The following is a 27,506-nucleotide window of genomic DNA, read 5'->3' on the forward strand; positions in this document are numbered from 1 at the left end:
GATCAAATTTCTAAGGGAAAAGGCAAGAATCAATGGTTGCAGCCAAAAAACAGCAAGATGTTTGTGGCAAGAGAAGCATAGAGAAAGGAAATGTGCTCACCAAAGCCGGGTGTCCAAAAGAGCAGCCACTCGTAGGGCTGGGACTCGGGACTCGGGAGAGAATCGGGCGGGCCAAGAAATCGTGGGGGAGAGCAGCAGGCAGAAGAGCAGAAAAACGCGACGAGGCATGAGGTGTTTTTTTAATGTTTTGCCATGTTTTTAGGTCACACCCGAAACGGCACCAGATGCCGTTTCAGCATCTGAAACGGGGTTTCAGATGCTATTTCGGCGTTTCGGATCGCCGTTTCAGTTTGCGTTTCGCATTTCGATGCCGTTTCGCGTTTCGGGAGGTCTGGCACGAGGGAAACGCCGTTTCAAGCCTTTGTTGCACCGTTTCGTCGTTTCGGCATAACTATGCTATGCCAATACGTTAATGATAATTTTATTGCTATCCCAAACAACTTAGGTTGAAACTCGTAGAAATTGGCTAACTAGAGCTTTCATAGAATATCGGATCATCACTAAGGCTTTTGTATGTCTTGGCTGTATGTGCTCTTTGCACCTTGATTGGATAGAGGCATCTAGCCCCTAAGTTCAAGGTCCTCATGGGCAATGAACCAAGAACTCCATGAAGCAGTCCACAAGGGGCTTGTCTGCTCATTGCCCTTGTGCTAAAAAGCCCTTGTTAGTTTATGTTTTGAAGTCAAATACATAAGTTTATATGTTTGCCCCAAAATAAACTTTTTTTGTTTGTTTGTTTTTTTTTTTGGGGAGGTGGGGGGGGGGGGGGGGTCAACAAGGCTGCATGTTGCTTCTTCTCTCTATCCATGGAAAGATGGGCAAAGTGCAGCGTCTAACAAATTCTAATGTAATGACTTTGTAGCTGTGTTTTCGTTATAGAAGTTTATTGAAAAATGTGTATGTATGGGTGAGTTTCCCTACAAAAACACAATCCTTTCTCTACACGCAAAGCCCTATTAGAGGTGCTTGTTGCAGTCCTTGTTAAAGTTTCAGAAGCCAAGCAATTTATTGAGGTAATAAATAAAGTTACCATATCTAAGACATCATATAACTACAATCACAACAACATCAAAAGAGATTTGCAAAATAGCATTGTAAGGCAATCTATCAAGGAGATTCCGTTTTCACTCGGCTGTATATTTGAAGCTTTCCCTACAGTAAATACAAACAAATGTAGGGAGCAAGATGTTGCACTTTATGACGTAGTAATATAAGAGGTGCAAGTAGAGGGAGAGTATACAATTATGTATTCAGCTCACAACATTAGTGTGGAATGTTGGGATTTGCCCCTTGGACTTTATGACTATTGCTGCTCCATGGGGAAACAATTAGTACTCCATAGCATGAAGGCTTAGCTTTCAACTCTTAACCTCCTAGGAATTCCACAATGATTGAGTAGTCTTGATGTTCCTCACTACTGACACATGCTGAGGACTTTGGTCTGGATTGGATTTCACCTCTTTGTTCTTTCGCCCTTCATGTTGAACTTATTTAATTTTTGTCTAGGAGTGAACTGTTGGCTCCAAATTGAACTTGAGCCAAGTCCATTTGATATCAATTAGCTAGCCTAAGTAGGTACTATACTCCAAACTAAGGATTACTTAGAATTGTTTCTTGAGTGTAATCAATTTTTGTTCGGTTCTTTAGTGTAACTATTTTTAGTTTTTCGTATTCGTCCTTGGTCCTCCTTGTTTTTAATCAGGATGAAAGCTAGGATTTTGCTCTTGATCACCACTGCAAGTTCTAGTGTTGAAATAGACTTTGGAATAGTTTCTCTTGGAAACAAGAGTCTCTTTTGGAGACTCTAATAGGCAAGCAAAATGAACATTGATGGTTGATGATCTCTATTGGACTGCATTGCATGTGCAAGCAACTAATTGTGTAATGTAGGGGGTTTGCTAACGACAAGTCTTTATCTAGTACGTACATCGTAGGCTATTGATCGGGGTTCAAATGTATGCAGATTATCAACATTAATAGTATCTAAAAATGGGTGAAATATAGATGTGGCTTTAATCAAGTGATAAGAAAACTAAGCAACTACGTGTGATCAAAAGCATTTGTTCTTTGTATCCACTGTGGAATACAACTCCTCGTCACCGAGGCAAATTTTGTTATCTCAAAGCATATGCCACTTGGCAGAGTGGTCATATAGTTGCAAAGGACTTAGATAAGTTGCTCCAGGTTAATCTGTTTGAATCCTAGCCAACATTTCCATGAAGTGGATAGACTGGAGGACATCCTTAACCTTAAGGTTTTGGTATTTGGATGGCTGGACCAATTTAAAAAAAATCTTTGGTTCAGCGCTCACACTTGAACAAACTTGGATGGGCGGCCTCTTGGGAAGGGGGAAGTGTGGCTGCCTCCATCAAAATTTCAATGTGGTATCAGAGCCATTGTTTTGAATTTGGGAGCTCGGACCTCCACTGAATTATGGCTTGAAGGGGTGTATTGGAGATATAATCCACACTTCTAGAATGAAATAGTTACTTTGTTTGAATCCTAGCCTACATTTCCATAAATTGCAATAGTTTCAAACTAAAATTTAATGGGGAAGAAAAATAAAGTTGCAAATGCACTGTGGCACATCATGCATGATATGAGTTTCATGGCATTAAAAAGTGTGCTTTAATGGATGAAGAGAAAAAAGATCAGAAATTGGATGAATATGTTTAGAGCCTTGAGACGTGTGATTTATGATGATGTTGGCATCTAGTAAAGGCCATGACTGTGTTAGGGTAGTATCTAGTTTAGGTAGAAGATGTGAAAAGTGAGAAAGCATATTCACGATTATGTGAGAGGGTGTTTTTTATGTCAAGTAAGGTAGAGCAGGTGTGGCCATATGGATTTTACAGCCATTGTAGATGCTGTCGAGAGGATAGGAGAGCATTTTCATGGATTTTATTGTGGATGTGCCAGAGACCGGGAGGGTAATGATTCCATTCTTTTTGTGGTTGACCATCTTACCAACATGGTTTATTTCATCCCAACTAGAGACTTGATTAGTGGATTGCCTAAATCGAGTGTATTACTTGAAAACGAGAGTACAAGAGGGCCTAAAGGCCAGCGGGCTGCAATCACAAAATGGATACAGCCCGAGGAGAGCCAAAATACTAATTACAAGCCTCTCAGGGCATAATCATCGGAGAGTGGACAAACAGCCAGGGTGTGGGGGAGTAATGCCACTGAAGACTCTGAGCAGAGTGCTGGAAGAACAGCTCTCGGTGGTCCCAGTCGCGAAGAAAGCGCTGTCTCTTCTCCTTCCCTGCCCGGGACTCCCCCTGAATCTGATCCCACTGACCCTTGAGCGTGTGAATGATCGTGCTCCAGAAGTCTGCTAGGGTCTGGGTAGCAGAAGAAGCCTGATCTCCTAAGGTTTGTGCGCATCTAGAAGTCCAGATATGCCAGCCTGCAATGCTCCATATGATCTCCCAAACTGGGTGTCGAGTCATCGCTCTTGCATCTGTCTCTGTCAGATGCCAAGGGAAGCTGTCCATGTATGCCCAGGTGGCCTGCGTGATGAAGAAGACTAGATCATGCCTAGAGAACTCATAAGCCAAGTGATGTCCCATCTCGGTGCTGCACCAGCAAACGGCTCCCCAAGTGACCGGTCCTAGCTCGGGTGCAGCCCTCGCTAAGATCCCCATGACTCCCTTCCAAACTGTCTGAGCATGCGAGCAGATCCAAAGGCAGTGCTTCAGGGACGACTCCTCCTGAAAACACATTTGGCAGTGCCCCTCCTGCCCCATCTGCCTCAGCCAGCTGCCAACTGGTAGCCCCTTGTGTGCCACCATCGAAAGAAAGTAAGAGATCTTCCTCGGCCGCCAGCTTGCCCAAAGAGTCTTCCAGAATGTGCGAAGAAAGACCAGAGATATTCCTTGGGCATACCAACTATGTGCCTGTGTGGGTAGCCCGCGCTGGAGAGCCCCAAGAGCACGCCTACTAGTACGCGCACTGTAAGAGAAGAAGGGGGTAGGGTTCTTTGAGGTCTCCAATGGTGGCCAGTGTCATGACAAGAGAAATGATTATTTAGTTAATTAATAGTCATTAGGACTTTATTATTGTTAGGCGCAATTTGATGGTGCGGTTATATGTTTGTATTTATGATCGATCAAGCGGTGTAAATAGTACCGCCAAAACTATGTAACATTGGCCAATGATTAGTAATAAAGATGTGCACACACGTGTCTAGGTCCTAGTGGCAATAGGAAAGGGAAAGGGTGCATTAGAGTGCATTGAATGGTAGGTGCATGGGTCATAGGCTAAGGGTAGGTGTAAATGGGAAGATGGAACTTGAGTGATCTCAAGGGACATTAATGAAAGGGCATCACCCTTTCATTGTGAATCTCACGCTGCATTTTCTCTACCACATTGCATTCATCCGTCATCTCTCTCCCACCTTGCATGTAGGTCGAAAAAGAAACAAGTACTCTCACGAGGGCGCTCTTTCCCATTGGAGGGCCAATCGGCATTCAAATTCTGCATGCATTGCACACATTTGCATTTTCGAAAAGTGTGGATCTTCACATTTGGTATCAGAGCGGCGACGATCTACGAGCGGGACGAGAAGAGGGCGACAGTTGCAAACAACGGAAGTCGCAAGAGAGGTTGCGGAAAAGGATCACGACTGACCGATCTCGAGGTTTTGAGACAAGGGATTTTTCTGAAAAATTCTGGCCTTCAACGGTGAACGGGGTGTCCTCACGGGGTGGATTCCCCCCCCCCCCCCCCACACACACGTGAATGTACCCTTAAACTGTGAGAAAAAGGGATTCCCGTTCTACCCAACGGGAAGTCGGATCGGAATAAGATTTTAAGGGAGTGATCCACCCATCAAGTATCCCCTATAACTTTATCTAGAGCTCCAATCTGCTCAAAACAAGTAGCCCAAACGGAGCGTACCAGTTTACAGCAGAAATACAAGAAGAAAAGCTTGAAAGAGAAGGGAAAGGAGGTCATTTTAAGTGTCTTCTCAACACAAACGAAGCGGGAGTTGGATAAGTACCACCAACTCTACAACACTTGAAGTTTGCTGTAAAATAAACTTTTTTTTTTGAAATTACAGCAAGACATTTTCTCTCTTGTATTACTAAAAGGAAAGAATGGAAGGGGAAGGGACATATAACAATGAACGTATTCCTTTTCCTCCATTACCCCAAGGAGAGAGAGAAAGAACACCTTCACCCCCTCTTGAAGAGGATGGATTAGGTGAGAGTTATACACATCTTGAGTATGATAACCCACAAATAGATTTACAGCAGTCTCTCCTTCAAGAATCTCTTGATAGGGAGTTCTGCTTTCGTAATGAAAGAAGAAATGATACCAACCAAGAACAAGGGGCTGAGTTCACGCCTTCAACTCAAAACCCAATACACATGGATTATAATCCAAGTGCAAGAGGAAGAGAGGAGACTCCTGTTGATAAGCTGGTTTTCCAGCTTAGCAATATGATTGAGCAGTCCATTATGACAAGATTGGGGACTAAGAGGACTTTAAACTTCGGGTATGAAGAGTTGAGTAACCCTTCTAAGAGGTCCAAATTCCAACCGCGAGAGAGAATTGAGTTCCCCAAATATGATGGAGCAAGGGAGGCTGACAAAATCCTCAATTGGATTCGTCATTTTGAGCTATACTTTGCCCATCAAGACAAGACCGAGCAAGAGAAGCTTGCTCTTGCCACATTGCATCTGCAGAAGGATGCTCTTATGTGGTGGTCCTTGTCACAAACAGGAAAAGAGCCTATTCATGAATGGGCTAAATTCGTGAAGCAATTGAAAGCCACTTTCATGCCACCGAGGCATGAAGAGAACCTAACCTTTCATTGGGAGAGGTTTAGGCAGTTCGATAATGAGAGTAATGCAGATTTTACAGCCAGATTTTGGAAACTCTCTCTAGAGTTACCCGAAAAGAGTGAGGAAGATAGGAGAAAGAAGTATTTAGCAGCTTTAAGCGCAAAAGTAAGGTACGAGGTTAAAATGTTTAACCCGACCATGCTTAAGGACCTCACTAAGCTGGCTGAAATAGCCGAGAGAAAATTGAATCCTCGTAAACCCTTCAATAAGGAGTATGGGTCATCATCTAAGACCAATAATATGCCCACTTTTAGGAAACCAAACCGGTTTAAGAATAATAAAGGGAAGGGTAAAGCTCTTGTAAGGAATGTGAACAGCCAATCACGCCCTGGATGGGTGCCATTTCCTTCTATGACTGACGAAGAGAAGAGGAAGTTGATTAAGGAAGGAAAATGTTTCGGGTGTAAGAAACATAAGCCAGGGCACGTATGGCATAAGTGTCCCGTTCTCTTGGCTAAGATTGCCAAGACGAATTCAGTAAAAGGAAAAGCCAAGGCATCCAAGCAGGAGGGTGAGACTTCTACCTTGTCACTCACCCTCGAAATCTACTGTGACTATTGAGCCAATAGTGAATGCTGTCCATTCAGCCAATACCTTTGGGCCTCATGATCTTTTTAAGGTGTATGGATTCGTGAATGGACAGAGAATAGTGGTTCTCCTAGATGATGGATGTAATTATGACTTAGTAAGTGATAGATTGGTAAAATTACTCCATCTTAAACCAGAACCTATAAAAAACATGTCGCTTTCAGGAGCTTTTAGGGGACACAATGAAGAAGACACATCCATAGTACGGAATATTCCTTTTCGTATACAAAAATATAGAGATCAAAGGGATTTTCTAGTAGCCCCTTTACAAGACGTTGACATGATTCTAGGTAAACCATGGCGGTATGATTCTAACCCTGCTATTCATCCTCATACTCATCATTGTTGCTTTGTACATAAGGATCGTAGGGGATCGAGACGTGTATACAATTCCATTGATTACTCCTACCCAAGTGAAAAGATTGGTAAAAAGAGGGGTAGATTGCAATCTTGTGTATATACGGGATTCACGAGATCTTCATATCTCAAAAGAAGATTGGAAGAGAAATGAGTTCCTTAGAGCTTATGAGGATCGATTTTCAAGAGATGGCTCATTCGAATTGCCTATGGAGAGAGAAGATGATCATGCCATAGACTTAGAGCCAGGAGCTTCTCCTCCATGTAGAGCCCTATATAGGATGAACAGGATAGAAATGGAGGAGGTAGAAAAACAAATTGAAGATCTGTTGCAAAAAGGCCTGATTCGACCAAGCAGTTCTCCATTTGGAGCACCTGTATTATTGGTTAAGAAGAAGGATGAATCATATCGTATGTGTATAGATTACCGTGCTTTGAATAAACTTACGATTAAGAACCGGTATCCGATTCCAAGAGTGGATGATTTATTGGATATGCTTAAAGGTGCTAAAGTTTTTAGCAAATTGGATTTGAAATTTGGTTATCATCAACTTCGTATGAAAGCTGGGGATGAACATAAGACTGCTTTTCGCACTCTCACTGGACATTATGAGTTTTTGGTCATGCCTTTTGGCCTAACTAATGCTCTAGCCACTTTTAGTAGGCTGATGAGAAGGGTTTTGCGACCTACTTGGGAAAATTTGTCAGTCTTTTTTGATGACATTTTAGTGTTCAGCCAGAATGAGGAAGAGCATAAGGATCACCTTGCTAAGGTGATGGAGCTCCTAAGGAAGGATCGATTGTTCCTAAATACCAAGAAGAGTGAGTTCAAGAAGACAGAAATAGAGTATTTGGGACACATTGTGTCTGCCGAGGTGATTCGGGTTGACCCTAAAAAGGTCAAGGCCATAATTGAATGGCCAATACCCAAAAACATACATGAGCTGAGATCCTTCCTAGGGATGTGTAGTTATTATCGCAGATTCATTAAGAATTTTGCACGTCTTACTTCCCCACTAACAGATTTGTTGAAGAAGCATTCCTTGTATGAGTAGGGAGAGGTTTACCAAGTAGCTTTTGAGGAGCTTAAGAGAACATTGGTGACTGCACCAGTGTTAACACTTCCGGACATGGACAAAGAGTTCTTTGTTGTATGTACGGATGCAAGTGGTACCTCGATTGGAGCAGTGTTGATGCAAGGAGGGCATCCCATTGCTTATGAGAGTAGAAAACTTCAAGGGGCTGAATTGAAATATATCACGTATGAGAAGGAGTTATTGGCAGTCATTCATGCTCTAAAGTTATGGAAGCATTATTTATATGGTTCTGCTTTCAAGATTAAGACTGACCATCAAAGTATCAAGCACTTGTTTTCTCAACCCATTGTCTCTTCAAGGCAAATCAAATGGCGAATATATTCAATCCTTTGGGCAACCAAATATCGAATATCAGCCAGGAAAGGAGAATTTAGTAGCTGATGCTTTGAGTAGACGGCCCCAAGTTAATCACGTTTCTGTGATTAAGGAGAAATCATTAGGAGCGATGGTTGAAGCTTATCCTTTAGATGAGGACTTCGCTGACATTTATGGGAAGATTCAGCGTAATGAGGACGGAGATTTAGAGGCTTATTCCATCATGGATGGATACTTATTTTTGGGATGTGCGATATGTGTACCCAAAACATTTCGGTATCTAGTCATGAGTGAGTTACATGCGAGTCCATATTCTGGACATAGAGGCATTAGAGGGACCATTGACAATATTGAGAGATACTTCCATTGGCCTAAACTTCGCAAAGAAGTTTCGACCTTTGTTCAACAATGTGACATATGTCAGCGCATTAAATCTGACACAAGTAAGACTGCTGGTCTTTTGCAGCCTTTGCTTATTCCTTCGGAAAGGTGGGAACACATTACAATGGATTTTGTGTCTGGTTTCCCCAAGGTTAGTTAGTTTGAGCAGATTTTCACTGTTATAGATAGGCTGAGTAAACAAGCTCATTTTATTCCCTGTAAAAAAGAGTTGTTTGCTCCTGAAACAGCAAGGTTATTCATTAGGGAAATCTTCAGGTTACATGGGTTACCAAAATCCATTGTATCCGATAATGATGGCCGTTTCATTAGCAACTTTTGGACAGCCCTATTAGAGAATCTCGGAACCAAACTGAAATTTACTACAGCCTTCCATCCTCAAGGAGATGGACAAAGTGAGAATGCCAATCAAACCATAATTACTTTACTTCGAGCTTACGTCCATGACCAACCTAGAAGGTGGCCAGAGTTCTTACCCATGTTAGAGTTTGCTTATAATAACACTGTACATACTTCCACCAAGAAAGCCCCATTTGAAATCATCTATGGGCAATGTTTACCCACTCCAATAACACACTTGGGGGAGCGAATTTTTGCTGCTGACCAGTTTGCTGAGGATATGTCACAGGTTATTGAGCAGGTAAAAGAACATATTAAGAAGGCCCAGGTTCAACAATCCAAGGCAATCAATAAAAAAAGAAAAGAAGTTTATTACAAGGAGGATGATTGGGTTTTATTGAAGATTGATAAAAGAAGAATCAAGTCAGTGAGAGGAAGTACCAAACATGTCAAGCTAGCACCGAAGTTTTATGGTCCATTTCAGATTTCAGCAGCTTTATATCCCTAAGAAGGATCCAGAGCGTATGAGCTGAAGTTACCAGCCCACTGGCGTATGAAGAACATCTTTCATGTGAGCAATTTGAAGAGATACCATGGCGATACTTCTGCGTTTTTGGATACTCAGCATCAAGAAGAACCTAAACTTGAAGATGGGACTGACATTCTTACTCCGGAACAGATCGTGTACCATAAAGAGAAGAGTACTCGTGGAAAGAAGAGATATATGTATTTACTGAAGTTTAAAAACCAGCCAGCTAGTGGTGCACAATGGATGGAAGAAGAGTTCTTTACAGATTTTCCACAGATACTCGCAGATTACAAAGAGGGGATGCCATGGTAGAAGTAACAAGAGAAAATGCACGTAAGAGGAAGAGACAAGCAATAATCCAGAAGAGGACTTCTGCTCATTCAAGCAGGAGGGAGTGTCATGACAAGAGAAATGATTATTTAGTTAATTAATAGTCATTAGAACTTTATTATTGTTAGGCGCCAATTTGATGGTGCGGTTATATGTTTGTATTTATGATTGATCAAGCGGTGTAAATAGTACCGCCAAAACTATGTAACATTGGCCAATGATTAGTAATAAAGATGTGCACACACGTGTCTAGGTCCTAGGGGCAATAGGAAAGGGAAAGGGTGCATTGGAGTGCATTGAATGGTAGGTGCATGGGTCATAGGCTAAGGGTAAGATGGAACTTGAGTGATCTCAAGGGACATTAATGAAAGGGTATCACCCTTTCATTGTGAATCTCACGTTGCATTTTCTCTACCACGTTGCATTCATCCGTCATCTCTCTCCCACCTTGCATGTAGGTCGAAAAAGAAACAAGTACTCTCACGAGGGCGCTCTTCCCCATTGGAGGGCCAATCGGCATTCAAATTCTGCATGCATTGCACACATTTGCATTTTCGAAAAGTGTGGATGTTCACAGCCAGTGCCACTCCCGCGGGTCCCACTCCACCTCTGTCAAGGAACGGCCCTCCCATATCCAAAGTCTCCAGTCCTGGTCCTGCATAATGAGGGGGTCTATATGCCACGTTTTCCCTTGCAGCCCTATGATGCAAAGGCGCTGCCAGGGAAGTTGGGGGTCGATCACGGCCTCCCTGCTCTGGAGGCGGCTATCATCGGCGACAGAGAAGAAGTGGATCGAGGAGTCCGAGAAAAGGCCTGCAACCACCAAAGGAGTGCCCCGGGGTGTGAACTGTCCTAGCCACCTCTCATCTCCCGGGAAGAGCTGTCTGGTGATCATGGGAATCCTGCAACCTGCAGGAATGGCAGCATCGATCTCCGCTCGTCGAGCTTGGATCCCACGTGCCGTACCTACTGCTGCTGCCAGCTCGCTTGGGCTCAGCTGGCTGTAGATGTCCCTCCAAACCCGAAGTGAGCGTGCGGGCCCACGCGCCCAGAGCACTCAAGGGATATGGGATCTCTCTCCAAGCTGGCGACCTGTATCATCTGTCACCTGGCTGCTCTAGATCAAGGGCTGTCTGTCTATCTCCTCTTGGCAGCTAGGGGGAACCTGGGAGAGGCTGTGTCGCATCTTCCTCGAGACCGAGACGAGGCTACGGAGGAAGGGGGAACGGGACTGAGTCAATGGGGCAGAAGTGAAGATCCACTGGATAGATGGCTGCCAATAACCCCCTCTCTGGGGGATACACGCGTTGAGACCATGCTGAAGCAAGAGCTTCCACGTCTGCCCTTGAGGGGTCAGACGGCGGATGACTAACTTGCCAAGTAGTGCCTGACTCTGCAGTTCTGGATCTATGATGCCAAGGCCGCCCTCTGTCTGGGGGAGAATGACCGTCTGCCAGGCGACCCAGGCTCTGGTGGTGCCGGAACCATTTGAGCTAGACCAAAGGAAGTTCCATACCAGTCTCCTCAGCTGGGCTACACACGATCTCGAGAAACACCAGCAAGAGGCCACATACCAAGCGGTGGCAAGAAGGACCTAGTTGACCACAAGGGCCCTGCCTACCAAGGATAGCCGAGCCGTGCTCCAGAAGGCTAGCTTTCGTCGTATGGAGGCTAGGACCGGTAAGAACTGCTGAGCCGACGTGATGTCCAGGCCTACCTAGAATCCCAGGTAACGTGTTGTCTGTCCTCTAGGGATCTAGCGAAACCCCAGGAAAATACCCCACTGTGAGCTGGCTCCCGGATTCGTAAGAAAACCAACTGACTTATGCCAATTGATTTTCGCCCCAGCGGCTAGGCAAAAACCCTCTAAGGACAGTCTCACTCGCTCTAGTGACTCGATATCATCCTGCACATATAGGGTTGTGTCGTTTGCATACTCGGAGTCCAGAAGTTCTGCATCGTCTTGAATAGGGAGGCGCATCCCGCGAAGACCAGTGGTACGGGCTCGTAGGAAGTGAGTCATGGCCTCCGCAAAAAAGAGGAAGAGGTAGGGCACAAGCGGGCAGCCGTGACGCACCGAGCGCTCGAGGGTGAATCTCTCCCCCATCCTGCCGCTGATGATAACCCGGCTGGAGGCCGACCTGTAGAGGCTAGCAATACCTCTGATCCACTCGTCTGGGAAACTGAACCGAGAGAGTGTACCTTCCAAGAAGGACCAGTCTACCCTGTCGTACGCCTTCTCAAAGTCAAGAAGGAGGATGGCAAGGTGCTGGCCACTGTACTGGGCCCACTCCGTCGCCTCTGAGAACGTGAAAATGTTGTCCAAAATGCTGCGATCTTGGACAAAACCAGTCTGGGTGTCATGGATCAAGTCATGTAGCAGGGGGCAGATGCGGCCACTGATCATCTTGGCAAGGATTTTGTAGGCAGTCGGGAGGAGGGTGATAGGGCGCCACTGTCTGATCTCCTGACGGTCCCCCCCTTTGGGGATGAGGCAAATCAAGCCTGTCGCAAGTCTCTCTGGCATCTGTCCGCTGGAGAAGATATGCTGGGAGGCTGCGAGCAAGGGCTGGTGGACCTGCTCCCAGAAGGTGGTGAAGAAAGCTCTAGAGAGGCCATCCTCACCTGGGCATTTCTGCCCATCAATAGCGCTCACCGCATCCTGCATCTCTACCGTGGTGAAAGGGGCGAGAAGGGAATCACTCATGCTAGGCTGCACGAGCAATGGTGTATACCTCCACACCTCCTCCCTGCATAGGCGGCCACGAGGGTCTGGGGGCTTCTGCTGGAACAGGGATCTGTAGAAATCTGTCGCCAAGTCTCGGACCTCGTCTGGATCTATCCTGACACTACCATCCTGCGCTCTAAGAGATCGGAGCCGTTCCCCTGCTGACCTCTGGCCATGAGTCCTGAAGAACTCTCTGCACATCCTGTCGCCTTTCCTAGCCCAGAAGGACTTGGAAGCATGAAACGAGAACTCTGAGCGTCGCTGGGTGATCTCCTCTAGCATGGCTTGGGCTCGAACCTCCTGCCGTCTGAGCTCCTCGTCTGAGCTCCTTAGAGCCTGGAGAAGACTGTTGCATCCGCTGAATCGAGGCGAGATCTCGTCTGAGACCCCTCTCCTTCGCCCACCACTGCTGCCTGACCTGAATCGCCTCCTGTTGACAGATGAGACTAGACTCGGCAAGCGCCTGAGCTACCTGTGCTGCCATATCCCCCATAGGGTCCCAATCCTGCTCCCACAGGTCCACTATCCTGCTGCGAACCACTACTCTGGAGTATATGGAGTCTAGGATCCGGCATGAGCGTGGAGGTGAGGAGTGAGAGGCTGAGTCTAGGACTAGGATGACTGGGGCATGGTCAGAGAGTGTCGTCCCTGGAACCACTCCTGACTCTCCACCTCTGCCAAGCGCCCAAACGCTGATATAGAAACGGTCCAACTGGTCCAGAAGTCTGCCTCCCTCCCTCGTGTAACCCCAAGAGAAGTCCAGACTCCCTGTCCATCTGCGAAAGAAAGGCTCCCTCCAGCTGTCCCAACCTCCCACTGCGAACAGGAAGGAGTCCCAATCTGCTTGCTCCACCTGAGCTATACCGAGGAACTCTGGGCCCCGTCCCTGCTGATCCTCTAAGGTCTCAAGGTTATTGAAGTCCCCTCCTACAATCCAAGAATCCATCTCTGGCAATAAGTATGTCAAAGAGCTCCAAAAAGTGGCTCTCCGTCTGAGGTCGGTCGGGGCATAGATATTGAGGATGCCGATACGGGATCCCTCAATATTCAAGCCCACCCAAAGCGCTCGTCCCGGAGTCAGGGTGCCAAAACCACACACATGCTGAACTAGAGAAGCGTCGATGGAGGTACAACACCCCCACTCCTCCCCTGCTCGCCAATCGAAGGTACCCAGATGGTGTGGGAGCGTCCTGTGAGGACCTTCCCACAATTACTGGTTTGAGAAGCCCAAAGCTTGTGTTCCTGCAATAGGAGCACATCTACCCTTCCCACCAAGGCTGGCCGGAGCTTCCTGTCTGAGCACCATCTTCCTGCGGCCGCGGGTTCCTGATGAGTGGAACCCATTGACGTTCCAAGAGATAATGCGTATACTCATGAAGAGGGGAGATGGGCCACAAGTAGATGTCTGCTTGCGGTCGATGTCGAGGTGGTCGGAGGATGTCCAGTGTGCAGACGAAGGCGCTTCTGTGAGGGTTTCGAAGGAGAGGCCGGATCATCGGACCCATCCTCTAAAACTGGGTTTCGTCCCATGGTGGTAAGCTCTCTCTAACCAGCTCGACGCCTCTGCCAGGGAAATACTGTAGAAGCCCGCTACCTCTGAGGTCCTCCATGGGCAGAGCCCTTCTGCGTAGACCCACTCGAGAGGCGGCCGAATAATGACCAAAAGGCGGAATCGTTTGGCGCTGTGGCGCCATCTCAGACGAACGTCACCCTCCTTCCACTGCTGCTGAAGAAGCTCCGCTGCTCTGCTACCGATCCAGTCCTGCACCTGCTCCTGGGACTGATCTCGAATCGTCTCCCAAACATTTTCATTCATCCATTGCTCATTCCCGTCACTGGTGATAGTGAAGGAATAGCTAGGACCATCGTGGGGGGCAAGGACAGACACCTTACCCTCTGCCCCCTTACGGAGGAAGAAGATGCTGATGTCTAGGCATGCAGGGAAGGAGCCAATACCCGTTGCATCCAGATAATCCCAAGGTCCTGCTCAGTAAAACTCCAAAGGTAGAGCTCTAGGAGCAGCCCTTGGGTGTGGGGACGAAGATGAGGAGTCTGAACCAGAGAGAGGGGTGCTGGCTGTTGAACAAGCTGGAGTGGTGCTGGCCTTCTGCGGGGAAGGGCCTCTCCCCTCCGTCGGGCCAGGAGGGATAGGCGCGGGGGAGGTCTGTGTTGGCCTCGGGGCTGCAGGTGGCGCAGGCGGAGAGGGGGGTTCCCTCTGGATCATGCTCGAGGAAGAGAGGGGAGCGAAAACCACCGATACTGGGGGGGATCCTGGAGGGGGTGGAGGTCGGGGGACCGAGGAGGAGGGGGGAGGGGAGGGAGGGCGGGGTGAAGGATGAGGGGGAGGCTGGCTGATCTTCTCCTTCCCTTTCTCCTTCCCCCTACCGGGCTGCTGCTGATTGGTGACCATAGGGGGGGGGTTCTTGCTGTAGATGGGAAGGCTTTTTTGGTCCTGCTTTGTTTCCTTTCCGTTTTCTTTTGACCTCAGTCCAGCCTTCCCCTTCAGCAGGGGATGTCGATGCCTGACGGGGGGGATCCTGAGTTGCCTGGATGGGGGCCTTCTGAGGTTCTGTCCTCGTGAAGCGAGGGCAGGAGCGTGCCTGGTGCCCGAAGCTGTGGCATCTCAGACACTAATCTGGGCGACCAGTGACCATAATGCGTTGCGTCACCACACCTGTGTCCGTCTCGATCTCGAACTCCGAGGGGATACTCTGCGGATCTAAGACTGCCACTTTGACACGTGGCACCCCTTGGGCTGCCGCTGCATCAACGTAGGTGTCCTGCATGGGCCAGCCAAAGTGCGCCCCCAGGTCCTTGATGATCGGGCGAAGCTCGGTTACGAGGCCTGGGAAAATGAGGGTAACTGGATGGCGAGGAATGCCGAAACGGGCATCGAAGTTCGCTACACTGAAACCCCTATACCATGGGATCATAAGGATGATCTTCCCACCCATAGAAGTAGGGGATCGCCTGACCATATCGCTCGCAGCCTGTGCTGAGGAGAGCTTGAGCCAAAAGATACCACGTCTCGTGAGTGCAACCTCCTCAATGTGGCTGTCCTCAAGGTAGAGGGTGGACTGCAACCAGTCCCTGATGTTTGCTCGTGAAGGGGAGTAGCCAATGACTCTCCCATAAACGGATGTTTGGGAGAAGTCCATGGCGGCTTGCTTCACCAAGGAGACCTGATGCTCTGTCAGTGTTACGCGGTAGGCTGATGGAGGGGGGGGTCCGTCTGGGCCACCGGTTTCGGGCTCTTGGCCGCCATACCGCACCGACAAACTGCGAACGCTCCAAAGTCGGGGGAAAGAGAAGGAAACGGTAGAGACGAAGGAGGGGGGGGGGAGTGGTACGGAGGCGGGGGAGGAAAGAGGGAGGGATGGAGAGGTACGGGGAAGCGGGGGGGGGGGGAGAGGTGGTGAAGAGGGAGCGGGTGGCAGAGGGAAGGAAGGAGGAGAGAGGGGGGGGGGCAGCGCAGCACAGGGTGGGGGAGAGGAGGAGGGAAAGGGAGGGGGTGTGGCAGTGCCGCACGAGAGGGGGCGGGGAGGAGAGGCGAGGAAGGGGGGGAGGGGGGGGCAGCGTTGCGCCGCAGCGGGGGGTGGTAGCGCAACGCGAGGGGGGGGGCGGGGAGGGAACGGAGAGCGGAGAGGGGAGGAGAGGAGCGGAGCGGGGAGGGACGGCGGGCGGAGAGGGGGACGGAGGGGCACGGCAGGAGGCGATAGCGAAGGAGGAGGGGGAGAAGGAGGGGCCACGCGGCGCGAGGGGGGGTAGACGGGAGCGGGGGAGGGGGGGCGTTCGCTGCAAATGTCATTTAGTGCAGGTCTCAATGTAAAGATCTTGTTTGAGTTACGTGGCTTAACCTAGTGGTCAAAGGTTTTCTTGTAAGGTCCTTTATGTGAGCTGCAAGGGGTTTGGATAGCAATAGGATCAACACATGGCACAGGTGTGGCATACATGCTGGCAAGCTGCCAAATAAAGATGTGGGGTTGGATCTATGGTCAAGGGGTGCGACTAAGGCTTCTACATAGATGTAAAATCATATGTATGGCTGGGGAGAGACACTTCCTCCAGACTTGTGAATGTTTCTTGTGGACAGGCCGATCAGCTTTATTAAAGTTCAAGAAACATGAACTTGGTAATGCCCAACTTTCTTGTCTTGTGAACTTGGTAATGCCCAACTTTCTTGTCTTGTCTAGGATGATAGCCTACATAGATCTTGTGGCAGCCAACTTGGGCGGACCTTTCTCTTAGAAGGCTTTTTAGGCTTTTTAGCTGCTTATGCTTGGGCACTATTGACGACATAAGTGTTGCTTTGCTTGCTAAGTATGTCTTCCTTTTGTTTTTCTTAAAAGTTTTTGTTTACCTCTTTTTTCTTCTCTTTCATATTCTCTTTTATTTTCTCTTTTATTTTCTGTGTAGATTTTTGATCTTTAGTTCAACCAAAAATCTAAATTTGTATGATTGCACTTATTCTAGTCTTACAAAGGTATATAAGTTGGGCTCCCAAGGATGGCTTGTCTTCCCTTTGGGGCACGCAAGTATGATCTTTATCAATCAACCCATCCCATACGCAAGGCACTGACAGAGCATAGATTTCCCATACTTGATATTTGCCACATCAACCAGTGCCCTTGAATATGCTGTATATATTTTTGACAGTTTTCATAGTGTGGCTAGTTGATCATTTAGAAATACAACATGATGGAAAGCATGTCTAGCGTTCAATATCTCACATCCACTTTGTGTGATGGATACATATGTGGAAAAGGGTAACCATCTTTGTTCTTAGCCAGGTCATGAATCAATCGCAGTTTGTAGAATTGTTCCTTGTCAGCATTGGTTCTTACAATATAGCATGCTTGAGATATCATTGCTTTATCTTGATGTACTCACTATTGTCGACTAAGGAGAGTGGCCTTAGAGCAAACAGCTTGGTATCAAAGGGTAATCCTTTGGTCTCACTAGTTGTTTACGCTTTGTATATATTACTTGTATCTGCTTGATCTTGTTTTTTGTTAATTAGAACAGTGTCCAAAGTCTGGTGATTTACATTAACAAGAGGGTGTGATCTTGTTGTTAACTTAAACAAGAGGGGGCTATGTGTGACATTCAGGTTTATGTCAGGGATTCGCTGGGAGGGTCACGACTCGCATGTATGTTGGTTCTTTCTGTTGCTTTTGGAAGCTGCTTTTTTGGACCTTGGAGTTATTTATTTTAGAGTTTATATCTTTGTGAAGGGATAGTTGGATAGAGGTAATTGTTTCTTCGCAGGAATAAAGAAGCGTTAATATGTGCCAGGTCATCTATGCATTAAGATGTGACCATGCCCAGCAGCCAGCCAATAAGACTACCAGTGCTGATTTGTCTTTTAGATAGATCCTTTCAATTAGTGTTTCCGACATGTCATAAATATGCATGGATGTATATACCTTCTTTTCAATTCCTCCTTATTTGGTCAGAACCATTGTAAGATTGGAACCAGTCTATTCTTAGAAGGGCATGCACTTTGTTAAACATGCTTTACAATTAGCTTCCATTGCGATTTTATGTCTTACGCCTAAAAGAAATGTATTTTCAGTGGCTTTTCCTTGTGCATATATTGTGTGTTCTTGCTATCTTCGAGTGTGGCAATATTTGCTAGAGAAGAAAGTTAAAGTTCTCATCATTTTCTGTTGTGGCTTATTAGGTTTTACGTTTCCTACTATCAAATGCAAGGTGGTGGTTGGAAGAATACAAGTTTGATGGATTTAGATATGATGGGATAACATCGATGATGTATACCCATCATGGACTTCAGGTGTGTTTGTTTGGGTGACGTCTCTTTTTCCTTAAAAAGCTTTTTCTCCTTTTTGGGCAAGCTGGTGTTCAAATTAGTAACAGGAGTTGCATACTGGTTTTTAAAAAAAGTGTGTGTGTGTGTGTGTGAGAGAGAGAGAGAGAGAGAGAGAGAGAGAGAGAGAGAGAGAGAGAAAGCTTCGCTGAAAGGTTTTATGAATAGGTGTAGTGGGCCGTATATCTTCTTGTGGAACAGTAAACTCAATGACCTGTATCTTTATAAATATTCATAACACTGTTGGATCTGCCATTTCTTTTTCTGGTTGTCACATTTGATATCAACGATTTGACATGCTTATTTCTTTTTACAAATTGTTGTATGTATCAGGTCTCCTTTACTGGTAACTACAATGAATATTTCGGACTGACAACGGATGTTGATGCTGTTAATTACCTGATGCTCGCCAATGATCTGATCCATGCTTTGTACCCAAATGCAATAACAGTTGGAGAGGATGTACTACCTTTTCTACTATTTTTCCTCTTTCTGTTCATGATTCATATTTTGCACAAGAAATGTGGAAAGTCCATTGTTCTGCAAAAGCCTTGTGTGAGTCAGCATTATGAGGTCTGATAGGTGCCCTTTTCTTCGGAATTTAACTGTCTTCTTGTATAAATAATTGATTGCTGAGATTTCCGAATCATGTTTCTGCTTATGTATAGGTCACAAAATTTTGAGGACAGTTATATGCTTTCTGTGGATTACAGTTTATTAATAGGGCTTGTATATGTGTTTTAATAAAAGAATGGGGAAACATGATGGTGTCTGGAATTATGGCAGGTGAGTGGCATGCCAACCTTTGGAATCCCTGTTGCAGATGGAGGTGTAGGCTTTGACTACAGGCTTCATATGGCAATTGCAGATAAATGGATTGAATTACTTTCGAAGTGAGTGGCTCCATTCTTTAAAAATGATGAACAATCGTTTTAAGTTGATTTGTTCTTAATGAATTCCAGCATAGAGCAATGGTGGTTGTGTCTGTTCATAAGAAGAAAATGTTGGATGTCTTTCAGGAAACAGGATGAATATTGGCAAATGGGCGACATAGTGTACACCTTGACCAATAGAAGGTGGATGGAGAAATGTGTCGCCTATGCTGAAAGCCACGATCAGGCCCTTGTTGGCGATAAGACCATTGCATTTTGGCTTATGGACAAGGTAAGGCTTCCAGAGCAATTATCCAAAAGGGCAATAGTAAAACAATAATAATTTTTTGATGGCTGTATGGACGAGCATGCAGGGGGACTCCCGTGCAGCCTCGGCTAGGAGTGCTTTCTTCAGGGAATGGAAGGATTCTTCTTTCTTCTCTGAGACTCTTACAGGGTTGAGGTGGCACTTTCAGCCTCAGCCTTGGTTGTTTTCCACCTTATTTTGAGGGGGTTTATTTATCCTCATGGTTTCATGATGTATTCCGCTTTGAGCTTGCTCTCGCGGGTTTTTTCTCTTACTTAATACTAGTCTCTTTCTTGAAAAAAAAAAAACAATAATAATTTACTTGTATGATGAGACTGTTTAGGTCGTGCCCATTAAGGGCCTTTTTATCCCTAATGGTCCTTCCTAGAGTGGAAAATTTGGAAGTGTTCAGAGCAGCTCATAGTATTGTGGCAGTCAGAAAGAAATTCCTGGTTGTGCTTTTTGGGGGCACACGATTTTGTGCTATTGCCGATACTACCTTTTAATTGGCTTTGCTTATGCTGTTTCCAACTGCAGATGGTATTAGTAGCCTTGTATACACGTAACTTGTATCTTAATGGCTTTGGGTGCTCTGCTAGCATTAATACTTTTGTACAGAAGTCAGGGACTGCCATGTGGCACAGCAGTAGCCTTGTATACACGTAACTTGTATCTTAATGGCTTTGGGTGCTCTGCTAGCATTAATACTTTTGTACAGAAGTCAGGGACTGCCATGTGGCACAGCAGGGAACGAGGACTTACGTTATCACAAGCTTTGTCAGGTTGCAATTCCAGCTGCTTTTACAAGTTTGTCTCATTTCAATGCATGTGTCCATAAAAGGGTATGTATCTTGTTTATCTAGTGCACCCCCATTTACTGTTTGCAGCCACTTCCTCGCATCCTGTTAGCTGAGCAAGGCCAGAGGGCTGACTGCACGCTGCTGGCTTGGAGAACGCATCAGAGAATATCACTGTTGAACAGAAGAATTCACTTCTAATCAGAAAATAGAGCAGTACAAACAGTTTTAGTAGAAATATACATAGAAAGAATGGCATTGGAAGCTATATTCACCCCAAAAAAGAGCTTGAGCAGTAAGACCCGGGGCAATATGACTCCGTACTCCAACTTTTACTGGATCACTAAAAGACAGATGTACGAGACAATGATAAAGATGCAAAATGAGAACACTATTCTAAGGGCAAGAGGTCAAGCATCTGAAGGATACCATGAATGAAATGGTTCAGAAAATGCCCTCTATGGACAGCAAGACAGAAAAAGGGTATGCTAAAGTAATCAGCATGGGACAGAGAATGACAACAAAATAGAATATGGTTATGGTAAGGTTATCAACATGGAACAGAAAATGGAGAAGAAAACACAAGGACAGAAAGGGAAAAGTGAAAATGATCTCTTATATGGTTATGTCAAAAGCCTCTACGAAAGAGACGGGGAAGAGAAATTCAACCATGACTATACTCTCAAGACATCAAATGACATCACAACAGAAGAGGATGTGGGTAAAGGTCTAGAAAAGCTAGCTAATGGGAAGGCTCCAGAAATACAAGGGTGGGTGCCGGAAATGCCAACATAGGGAGGGAAGAGGACAAAGAAGGTGCTTACCAAACTCATGAATATGGCTCTAGAAGAAGGGTTCCCATCAGAATGGTAGCTTAGTTGTACCGATCCACAAGGAAGCCCGGGGGGGGGGGGTCGGTGGACAACGAGATGGGACAATCATGGTGAGCAGTCTAATGGCCAAGCTGTATCGCACGATCCTTCAGCAGAAAATCAGCAAATGGGTGGAGGAACAGGGAGTTAGGGCACCATCCCAGGTAGGATTTCGGACCAAACACTTGTCGGTAGACCACTTGGTTGCTACAAGGGCTGCATCAGAGGGAGCCACGCACAAAAATGAGGCCATCTATTTCTGTTTTGTGGATTTTAAGAAAGCATTCGATACAGTTACGACGTAAAGAGCTATGGGAAGGGTTGGGCAAGTTTTAAGTTCCTCAAGAACTGAGAGAGGCCGCGTACCGACTTTATGAGAAGGTTTTAGTAGAGTTAGCACAATCACTAATAGTAGACGGATCATGTTCCAAGGAAAATGCTTTCATAAGCAATAAGGTAGGGGTCAACTAAGGTTGTCCCATCTCGCCAACTCTTTTTGGCGTCTTTATTGATGATTTGGAAGATTGGATGAGAATACACAGCAAGGAGGGTGTCGAGATTGCAGGATATACCCTACTAATGCTTATTCACGCAGATGAGATAGCTTTCTTTGCAAAGAACGAGAAGAACATGCAAGCGCATGTGGATGCACTGGGGTGTCTTGCAGACATTCGGGAATGCAGGTCAACATAAACAAGGCAAAAGTAATGGTGATTGGGACCCGTAAAACAAATAAATTGATGTCACCTTCGAAGGAGAGCCCTTGGAAATAGTCAATGCATAAAAATATGTACAGTTGGAATCTATAGACAACTACAAATGGAATGCATTTGCGTAATTTATAGACAACTACAAATGGAATGCATGTCTGGAAAGGCGAATTCTGGAGGTTTGAAAGCTTTGTACAGCTTCCAAAATAATTGCAGGAAGGCACATCTCTGGATTGGAAAACCAGGAAGTTTCAAAACACCATACTTGTGAAACAGTGATCCTTATGGATGTCTTGTTTGGGCACCCGACTGTTTGGGACCTACTGGGAAAGGAAAAAAACTACACACAAAAGACCCATAGTGGAGCTAGGGGTTAAGGCACATACATTCTACCCCATTCTAGTGGTTGAGATTGGTATGATACCTCTAGAGGGAGACACATTATGCCAATATATGGCTTACCTCAATAAAGTTGAGAAGATGGACGCCAGTAGGATATCATTGAAGGCAATGGAAGCTATGCAAATAACGGGATGACATAGAGATGGAATGAAATGGATGGAATCATGGGGCATAATAGCCATTGATATACCAGAGGAAGCATGTGAAATTAGGGGGATAGTAACACTGAAAATGCTAAAGAAATTGTTGCATAACAGAGGACAAAAATGCAGTTGTACAAATAGGAGATTCACCCAATGGACAGGTCTGGAATGCAAAAGTATTTTTTAGAAGACATCAATGTTCAAAAGGCATCTACGCTACAAAATCGGAACGAGTTCCCATGATCTAGAGGTGGAGAGGGGTAGGTGGGCAAGATTCAAGATCCCGAAGAAGAAAGAACTCGCAAAATATGCCCCATAGGGGAGGTAGAAGATGAACATGTGTTCCTAAGATGCAAAGCTATGCTATATTGATTCTCTATGCATATGTGAGTGTGTGAATGTGGTTTTGTAGGTGTGCACTGTGACCGAACACACAAAGATACACATGCATATACAAATACATGCATACACACATAAAAACAGCCACATGTACATGCCAAGGATGACTCTAGGAATTGATTGTGTTTTGTGAGCTGCACCAGTTGGCTAAGCTCTATAGAGTTGGTGCCCGGAATGTTGGAACTCAAACCGGGGATGCTGTGAATGGAAAGCAATTTGAGAGGGGGGATGATGCTGGAGAGGTTGTTGTAGCTCAAATCCAAGAGGTTAGAAAGCAATCCGGGAGATGGGAGGATGGTGCTGAACAAATTGTTATAGCTAAAATCTAGCAAGGATAGAGCTAAGCAACAGGCGACATGAGGAGCAATGGTGCCATGGATGTGATTTTTTATGAAGGTTGAGGTGAGCAAGAGTAGGGAAGAGCCCCAACTAGGGGACTTGAGATATTGTTAAGGGACAAGTTGCGGTGAGTGATGAGGGAGACGTTGGCATGAGGGGTGAGATAGAATCGGAGAGGCGAGAGGAGGCCAAGTCATGGCTTGAGACGGGAGAGGAAGAAGGGTTGCAACAGACACTGATCCAAAGGCAAGGAGAAGTAGAAGAGTAGATTGAGCATATAAGGCCAAGCGGTGCCTACCGTGGAACACCGCAAGAAGGTACTTGGTCTAGCACACAATCCTAGCACATAACTACTAAGTGCATAACAATTTTGCAAGGCTTTCAATGGGATGTAAGAGACCTCTATTACTTGAATAGCGGTCACGAGTCCCATAGATCTTGAAGGGTCTCACGGGGACTCTAATACAATCAAGCTCTATTTGCCAAGATGGGGGTCCACCTCAATTGCGAAGCAACTTGGAGGGGGGGTAAAGCAGATGCATTACTGTGGCCCATGGTAGTGAAACTACTGATAACCGTAGATGGATCCACCCTTATGAGCATGAGGGCAGCATGAGGGCAGCACTGAAGGGCACCGGGGTTTTCTCACATCACGATCTCGACACTCCACAGCAAGAGACTAGGAGAGAGGGGATGGTCATGGGCAGCCTGCAGAGACCGGAAGTGATCGTTTGAGAGAGGGCAGATAGGGAAGAAAGGAAAGGGAAAGTGGACAACACATGACGGTGTCTGACTCATGAGATGAGAGCACAAAATATGTTGAAGATGGTAGTGCAGAATTATAATGGCACTGACCCACGGGGTTTCTCAGAGATCTACATTGACAGAGACATGGTTTTCTACACTGAGTGATTTGAGAGTCCAAAGAGGGGGCCCACAATGATAGGATACACTTGGGAGCCAGCCCATAGGAGAGAAATGAGGAGAGATAGTGGGATAGAGGGCTCTCAAGAGGAGTGGCAGTTCTCTCTAGATCACATTCGAGACCATTTATATAGGTGATACAAAGAAAGAAAGAAAGAAAGAAAGTTTATTAAAGTCTTCGGAAGACCGATGGGTCTATGAGACTGTGAAAATTCTGATACAACGAGCTGTGGTAGTGGAGCTACTGAACGAGCGTCCATACAAATGCAAAATGCAAAATGCAAAAAATGCAAAAAATGCAGAATGGCAGTACTAAGTCCTAAGTACAACATAGTCATGTCGATGGTCGACTATATATCAATCTCAGCATCATCATTAATATCATCATCATCCCCAGCAACAGCAAGATATTAGGATGGATGAGGCAGTGGAGACATGAAGTCGGCAATAGAGTGTTGTCGGCCACTCAGAGGTGCAGCCCTGGCACGTCTCCTGGTCGTAGCTCTGCGTCTAACCAGGGCTACTCTGACCCCCGTCAATCGGGCTCCAACTCTAAACAAGGAGGGGATGTCTCCAAGTGTGATCTGTGTGTCAACCCTCTATCTGAGCTGTTGGGTCACGGGCTCCGGGTCACGAGCATGCACAACATACATAAATACGAGCCCAGCTACTGGATGCACGATCGATCTTCATTGCAGTGTGTCATTTCCCCTAGGTACATCATCCTATGTCCCGTAGAGTGACACAACCATTTTTTTATTGGCAAGAAGATGTAGATTCTATTAATGCTTTTAAAGACCATACAACCAACTTCCAAGAGAAGCTGTCGATGAAAACAAAGAAAAGAACTGGTTGCCAGTTACAAGAACAACCATCTGTTTCTGGATCTCATGGCTCATTGCTTATAGAGAATCTGAAACAAGAGCTAGCAACCATGCTGGTGGTCTGTATGCCCAACGAATACCCTCGCGGAAAGGGTGGAGAAAACTCCTGTTGACCATGTCTGGCAGAAGCGCTCCTGCCTAGCAACAGTCGCATTCGAGCTTGGAGTATCGCGCTCCCAAATGGCGCGAAATGTGAAGATGATATCTTGCCAGATGGCTACTAGAGTAGCCGTCGGAGGGATCGACTGGCCCTCCATCACCCTGCTGCATCTTGCCACCCATACGTTCCAGGCAGTGATGCTAGAGACGGTCTCCCAAACACCATCCTGCGGGAGAGCTGGTGGGCGTGAACGGGTGGGCGTGAACGGCGTCATGGATCTTAATCCGGGAAACTTGCTGTTCGTGTATCTCATAAGCTGGCGTTATTGGGTCGATCGCAAAGGCATCGCCTCCCTCCGTGAGCCAGGACACCATCCCCCACGTGAAATCCCAGCTCATCCTCTAGATGCTAGCAACAATCCTGAGGGCCGCCAACTAGATCCATTGTGTAGAGAGGTGTTCTTAAAGATAGTGCCTGATGGTTTGCCAAACTCCATCCCCACAACTAGTGCATCTGCCATCAGGAAGTTTCGTACTAGGTGCCGTTGTTGCTCTAAGCAGCCTCGAAACACCAACACGCGGCGATGTACCAAGCTGTGGCTAGGAGTACTTGGTTTATCACTAGTGCATGACCCAAAAGCGAGAGTTTGGCCAAGCTCCAATATAAGAGCTTCCCCCTGACACTCTCTAGGACCGGGCTGAATTGTTGCTGTGCTGAAATGTCAATGCCTACCTGGTAGCATAGCTAACGCGTTGTCATTTGTCTCGAGATCCAACGAAAGTCCAAATCAGCTCCCCCATCTCGAACCACCTATGTGTCCTCCGAGCATGTGAAGAAACAAACGGATTTGGTCCAATTGATGCGAGCTTTGGAAGCCTCGCAATAAATGGCTAAGGCCCCTCTGACCCCCTCAAGGCTGGCCATAGAGCCATCCACATAGAGCGATATGTCATCTGTGAACTCGGAGTCAAGGAGCTTCTCCTGGTGCCTGAGAAAGTAACCTAAGGCCTCTGCCACAAAAAGCAAAACATAAGGGGCCAACGGGCAGCCCTGCCTCACTGAGCGGGAGAGAGGGAAGGCCTTGCCTGTGTGGCCTCCACTAATCATTAAGGTCAGGGTTAGGCCATCCTCGCGAGGGCACTTCTGGGATGGAAGGGCCTCCCAGAACTCCTCATGTGTGAAAGGAGCCTCTAACCGTCTGTTAAGGCCCTGCCAAACTACTGAGGGGACCTGCTTCCATACTTCCTCTCTAGCCACATTGGGTCTAGACTAATTTGGAGTAAGTCGTGAGTTCCCCATTAGATAGTATAGGTAGAGTTCACCATGACACCGCTCTAGATTGATGCCATCTTTGAGACAATGACATTCCTCTATAGAGTTTGGGCATTGCGTAATTGGAGATTGCCGAGGCTGGTGCTAGGGTCATCCAAACGATTAGCAAAGAGCAGGGGCACGACAACATCGTATGCATGCGTATCCGCATGGTTTGCTAGTTAAGGTATTCATATGGAACGGCTTCCCCTCTTTTAGAACAGCATGAATGCACCTCCAAGTTGATCCCAGGAGATGAGATTAACCATATTATACGGTTAGGCCTCCTCCAGCTCTGTACGTGTTGGACTTGGAGGAACCAGGAGTTTCCAACCAAGATCCAATTCTATCGTGACCAGTTCTTGAGAGTATCAAGGATTAACGCATCATCAGACCCTAGTAACTAGAGGACAGAGGAGTCTCATGCACTAAGGATTGCCATTTGGTAGATGCAGGTCTTGTCCCATCAATTGAGGATTGAGGCAGGGAGAGCTGCAGGCACACCTAGAGAGCAGCGGATCTATAGGCTATGCAACTGGTGGATGGGGACTCATAAATGCTATCCCATCCCTTGAAGGCAACCCCATGATGAAATCCATTGCTATGTGAGTCCATGTGCCTTTTGGAATAGGTATTGGCTGTGAAAAACCTGTGGGTAGCTGGTTGTCCACCTTATTCTGTTGGCAAGGCAAGCATTCAATGACATATTTAACCACATCCCGCCACATGCCATCCTAGAGATTAGGCTTTGTATGATCTTTTCATGTCTTAGTGATACCCACGTGTCCTGCCATAGGAGACGAGTGCATTTCGTGCAAAACCAGCAGTCTATACTTGGAGTCCAGCACAAGATAAATTCTGTCCTGGCAGTACAACAGCCCATTATGTAGCTTAAATTCAGCGTGCTCTTGGCTTGAAGGTTCCTGTAACTCCAAAAATATGGGAGCTGCCTTTGAATTCTGCATATATTCTTCCTGGATCCCATGAATCCACTCCTGATAGATGGTGGAAATGGCAGGTAAACT

General features: G+C 46.3%; 1 protein-coding gene across 1 annotated transcript in view; it reads left to right on the forward strand.

The window, feature by feature from the left end:
* The window catches only part of SBE2.2 (starch branching enzyme 2.2), a 185,093-nt gene that overhangs the window by 98,168 nt on the left and 59,419 nt on the right, over nucleotides 1-27,506 (forward strand). The window contains exons 14-17 of the mRNA XM_087402084.1: nucleotides 18,278-18,388; nucleotides 18,755-18,883; nucleotides 19,208-19,314; nucleotides 19,441-19,585. Coding sequence (XP_087258210.1) covers nucleotides 18,278-18,388; nucleotides 18,755-18,883; nucleotides 19,208-19,314; nucleotides 19,441-19,585 — 492 coding nt within the window. The remainder of the gene's footprint in view (nucleotides 1-18,277; nucleotides 18,389-18,754; nucleotides 18,884-19,207; nucleotides 19,315-19,440; nucleotides 19,586-27,506) is intronic.

The sequence above is a fragment of the Dipteris shenzhenensis genome, chromosome 30 (genome assembly GCF_047967505.1).
Source record: "Dipteris shenzhenensis isolate YYH24624 ecotype China chromosome 30, Dip_SZ_1.0, whole genome shotgun sequence".
Lineage (NCBI taxonomy): Eukaryota > Viridiplantae > Streptophyta > Polypodiopsida > Gleicheniales > Dipteridaceae > Dipteris > Dipteris shenzhenensis.